The 4,220-nt window shown below is 51.4% G+C and overlaps 1 protein-coding gene across 1 annotated transcript in view; it reads right to left on the reverse strand.

The window, feature by feature from the left end:
- Positions 1 to 4,220, reverse strand: part of DTX4 (deltex E3 ubiquitin ligase 4) — a 41,793-nt gene that overhangs the window by 5,581 nt on the left and 31,992 nt on the right. The window contains exon 7 of the mRNA XM_004714997.2: positions 32 to 121. Within this exon, the coding sequence (XP_004715054.1) occupies positions 32 to 121 (90 nt within the window). The remainder of the gene's footprint in view (positions 1 to 31; positions 122 to 4,220) is intronic.

A 4,220-nucleotide genomic window follows, 5' to 3' on the forward strand; every position in this document is an offset into this window, starting at 1 on the left:
CACCCCCGCCCACCCTGAAACCTTCTCTTACTTTTCTTCCCTTCTCGCTGTCTGGAAGGTAACAGTGCCGTGGGAAGCCACGGGCGCTGAAACTCTTCCCAGGATTTGGGTGTTCCGGGCCCTGCAAGCAAAAAGAAAGAAAACCAAGGAGCATTATTTTTCAAAATGTTTCTGATGAGAGGGGCACAGACAATGGTGACAATCACAATGGCCGGAGAGTGGAGACCAGAGAGTACTTCCCGAAGTGGGTGATGGGGCCCCCTGGAGGGCGGGTGCTGGAACAACGGGGTGGGGCCTACAAAACCAGCTAATCCAGGAGAAAGTGTCCGTCTCTGCTTTACCCTGGATCCTCAGGGATAAAGGGTAGGCATTGGATGTGACGTCTGCTTCCACTTTTGTTTTTAAAGGGCATTTGCTTATGTTCTTGTTCATGTTCCTGTGGATTAGGATATCCATCAGTGTGACAAAAAAAAAAAATCTTCCCCAAATATTAAACCATTATCATCCAATGCCCCTTTGAAGCTAGCAGTCTTCAGCCACCGAGTGGATGGAAACCAATGTGGAATGGAGCCAGAAGCAGGCATCCCAGTGAAGGCCCAGAATGCGCTCACAGGCCCCTTTGAGAAGCTCAAGGAAGAGATGAGTTCCTCCTGCTAACAATACATTCATGCTCACACACACACACACACACACACACACACACACGCACGCGCGCGGTGCCTGCAGTCGCTGGCCATCCACGACCTCCTCCGGGTCTGTGGGACTGTGTTTAAAGAAGACCCCTCCGTAAGATGAAGACAGTCAGTACCCATAACCCCACGCAGCCCCTGGCACGCCGCTCCCCCGGTGACCACGAAATCTGCTCTGGCTGAACAAATGAGCCAGTCAACGAGTGAGTGACAAAGCAGCCAGAGCACACAGTGTCCTTTTCCCTTATGATGGCTAATGGTTTCAAACAAGATTAAAATTGGTGTGAATTTTGTTGGGGGGGTGGGAGCCCTCGTCCATGGCTTTCTGTGATTGGGCAGATTGTACGGCGTGATCAGTCTCAGAGAAGGAAAGAGCTAGAAGGAGCAGCAGTGTCAGCTAGGCAGTTCTGATGTTCTCACTCTGATAACTCTGGGACAAAATGCACAATGATCTCAAGGCCTGGGCTGTTTCTAAGTCAAGCTCCCAGACTGAAGGGCCAAAGCCAAGGCCAGCCACAGTTCCTCTGTTCCTCTCCTCGTGGGCATTCTTGGGTTTGTGAGGTGTGGCCCTGCCCCCAGAGAGCTGTGTGCTGCAGGCCTGTCCCAGAAGAGGACGGCCGGGCCTCTGCGTTCTCAGCAGCGAGGGTAGAGCATGAAGGCTCACCTCATCACCAGGGCCCCAGTCCCCAAGGTCCCTGGAATCTCGGGGTACGGCAATAGGAGCGTCCTCCTACAGACCCTCCGTGGGGTCCTGCACAGTGACTGTGCTGATGGCTGTCCGCACACCCCTTGATGCAAACTTGGGGTTTCCTGGAGGAGCCGTGGCAGCTGCCAGGACAGCCTGTGGCACCTGGACTGTACACTGACTGCAGCCTGCTCCTAATTCTAAGGCCTGAGAAACGTTATCGTCTCTCGCAATGGGCTGCCTGGATGTTTGCCCATGGGAGGGTGTCCTCAAATACGAACCAAATCAGCAGCAGAGTCAATTTCGATTCATGGCACTCCCATATGTCTCAGAGATAGAATTGTCCTCCGTAGGGTTTTCAATGGCTGTGACCAGTCCTTTCTTCCGAGGCACGGCTGGTTGGGTTCAAGCCATGAATAAACCTTTTTCATAGGAGTCAAGTCTTTAATTATTTGGATCACTTTGGGAAACAAACGCCGCGGCTTCAAAAAGTTTGTGGGAAAACTCCATGATCTTTTCATTCCATTTTCTTATGAGCATTAGTTTGGTGGCTGTGGGGTGTGTGTGTGTGTGTGTGTGTGTGTGTGTGTGTAAATACTACTTTCCTGGATCACTGTTCAAAGGTATACTTCCTACCAATGCTACTGCTAGTTCTCCTGACTCCTATATTCACGTTCCTGTTGTCCCAGAAGCACTCCGGGTGTCTCTCCTGTCCCTACATCCAACTAAATATCTCCCTGTGCCCTGGTTCAGGTCCTATTACTTGAGCTTGCACTTGGCAGTGATCTCCTCATTGGTCCCCTCTCCTCTGATCACCCAGTCCTCTGGGGTCAGACTGGTCCTCCTAAAAGATGATCCTAATCACACACCCTCCTTGGTGCTAACTGAAGACCCAACAGCCCTTGCAGACTCCCCAGCTCCTCACGAGCAGAGGCCATGGCTCCTCCCTAGCATTGAAAGTTCTCCGCACCCGGGCCACAACCTTCCCTCGGTATCTCCATCATATCCATTTCTCCCCCTTTTCTTTTTCAGCATTCGAACTGTGGCGCCGGGGAAGAAGACGGAATGGACCCTGACTGGCAGAAGAATGAAATTGGGCTTAGAAGAAACCAAGCCAGAATGCTTCTTAGAAGTGGCTCTGGGGAGACGCAGGTTCACAGACGCTGGCCATGTCCCCAGGAAAGATCCATCGCTAGAAAAAGGCAGCATGGTAGGGGCTGCGGAAGTTGCAATGATGAGGGAGGCCCACAGGGAGATGGACTGACAGTGATGGGAATTATGGACTCAAACAGCAACAGCCATGAAGACGGTGCCGGCCTGGGCAATGTTGGGCTCTATGATGTTTAAGATGACAACAGGCCTGAAACGAACCTCTTCCTTGTGCCCCATAGCACCCCCACTTTCATCTGTCACTGCTGTGTCCTCCAACTACCACTGTTCTTCACATTTTCCCAGGGACAACATGCAAGTCCTCTGTGAACCATGACCGGTATGCTATTCAAGAAATGATAGCAACCAGGTATTACAACTCTGGTACTGTGCCTGGCACCCCCACTAAGCACATATACAACCCCTGCATATTGGGTTTTCAGGCTAGAGGAAGAAACAGGCTTAGAAAGGTCAGAGAGCATCAACATCACTGGCTGTCAGGGGGTCAACTGAGGCCTGCATTCCTGGTCCCTCAGACTTGGCGACCCTGTGTCTTCTACTCTATCTGCACGGCCACACTGGGAGTCACGATGCAACCCCAGGCACCAAAGGGTGGCACTCGAGACAGCACTCAAAGCCAAAGTCCAGCAGACTTGCCCGTGGAGCTGTTTGAGAAATGAAATACCTGGGCCCTACCACTAGGAGTCCTGGTGACGTGGTGGGTTCTGGGTTGGTTTTCTAACTGTTGTGTCAGTCATGAACCACCAGCTTCTCCGAGGGAGAAAATGAGGTTATCTGCTCCTGTAGAGTCATCCAGCCTCAGAAAACTCTTCAGGCATTCTATGAGTAGGATTCTGTTCCATGGCCATGCTTAGGGGTACGTGGGACCCTGCACCCTAGCCATTCCTCAATCTCTCTCTGGGTGCACGTTATTTTCTGCTCGAAGGCTTCATTCCACCATCTGTGTGTGAATTTGTGGTGGCTTGCATGTTATTTTGATGCTAGAAGCTATGCCACCAGGATTTCACACACCAGTAGGGTCACCCGTGGTGGCCAAGTTTCAGCAGAGCTTCCAGCCTAGAAAGAAAACCTGGCACGCCAAATCCCAAAATGAGTCGATGAAAATGCGCTGGCTCCTAACAGATGGGCTGGAATGGGTCAACAATCAAGGGACTCGAACAGGACACAGCAACGTTTTGTCCCATTGGACACGAGGTTGCCAGGCGTTAGAAGTGATGGGACAGCCGCTAATAGCAATAACGCAGCTTTGTTAATGATCCATCAAAGAACATCGTGACAACATCACAAACTTTTATGCAACACAAAATCAACCCGTGAAGTGAAGCTACTGATTCTCCACCTGTGCTCCTTCGAGGTCTTTGTACTTCCTTCTGAAAGGCCAGGTTTTCAGCTCGCTAGGCTGCCCCTGGGGAACTCTGCTTTCTTCCACTGATACCACGTCAACATGGCAGCTTGGTCACTCTCAAGGCACTCAAGCCACCTTCCTTTCAAAGGGACTTTGAGTTTGGGAGATCAAAAGATGTCTGGAGGGCCCAGATCAAGGCTGTAGGGTGGACGGAGGAAGGTTCCCCACTGAAATTCTTATAGGGCAAGTCCTTGAGAACTGAGCAGGCCTATTCCCAAGATACGTAAAGATTCCTCGGCACACCATTGTTCTCCTTTCTCTAACCAGTGCC

Source organism: Echinops telfairi, unplaced genomic scaffold, assembly GCF_000313985.2.
Source record: "Echinops telfairi isolate 266 unplaced genomic scaffold, ASM31398v2 ScPeMD7_7416;HRSCAF=8454, whole genome shotgun sequence".
NCBI lineage: Eukaryota > Metazoa > Chordata > Mammalia > Afrosoricida > Tenrecidae > Echinops > Echinops telfairi.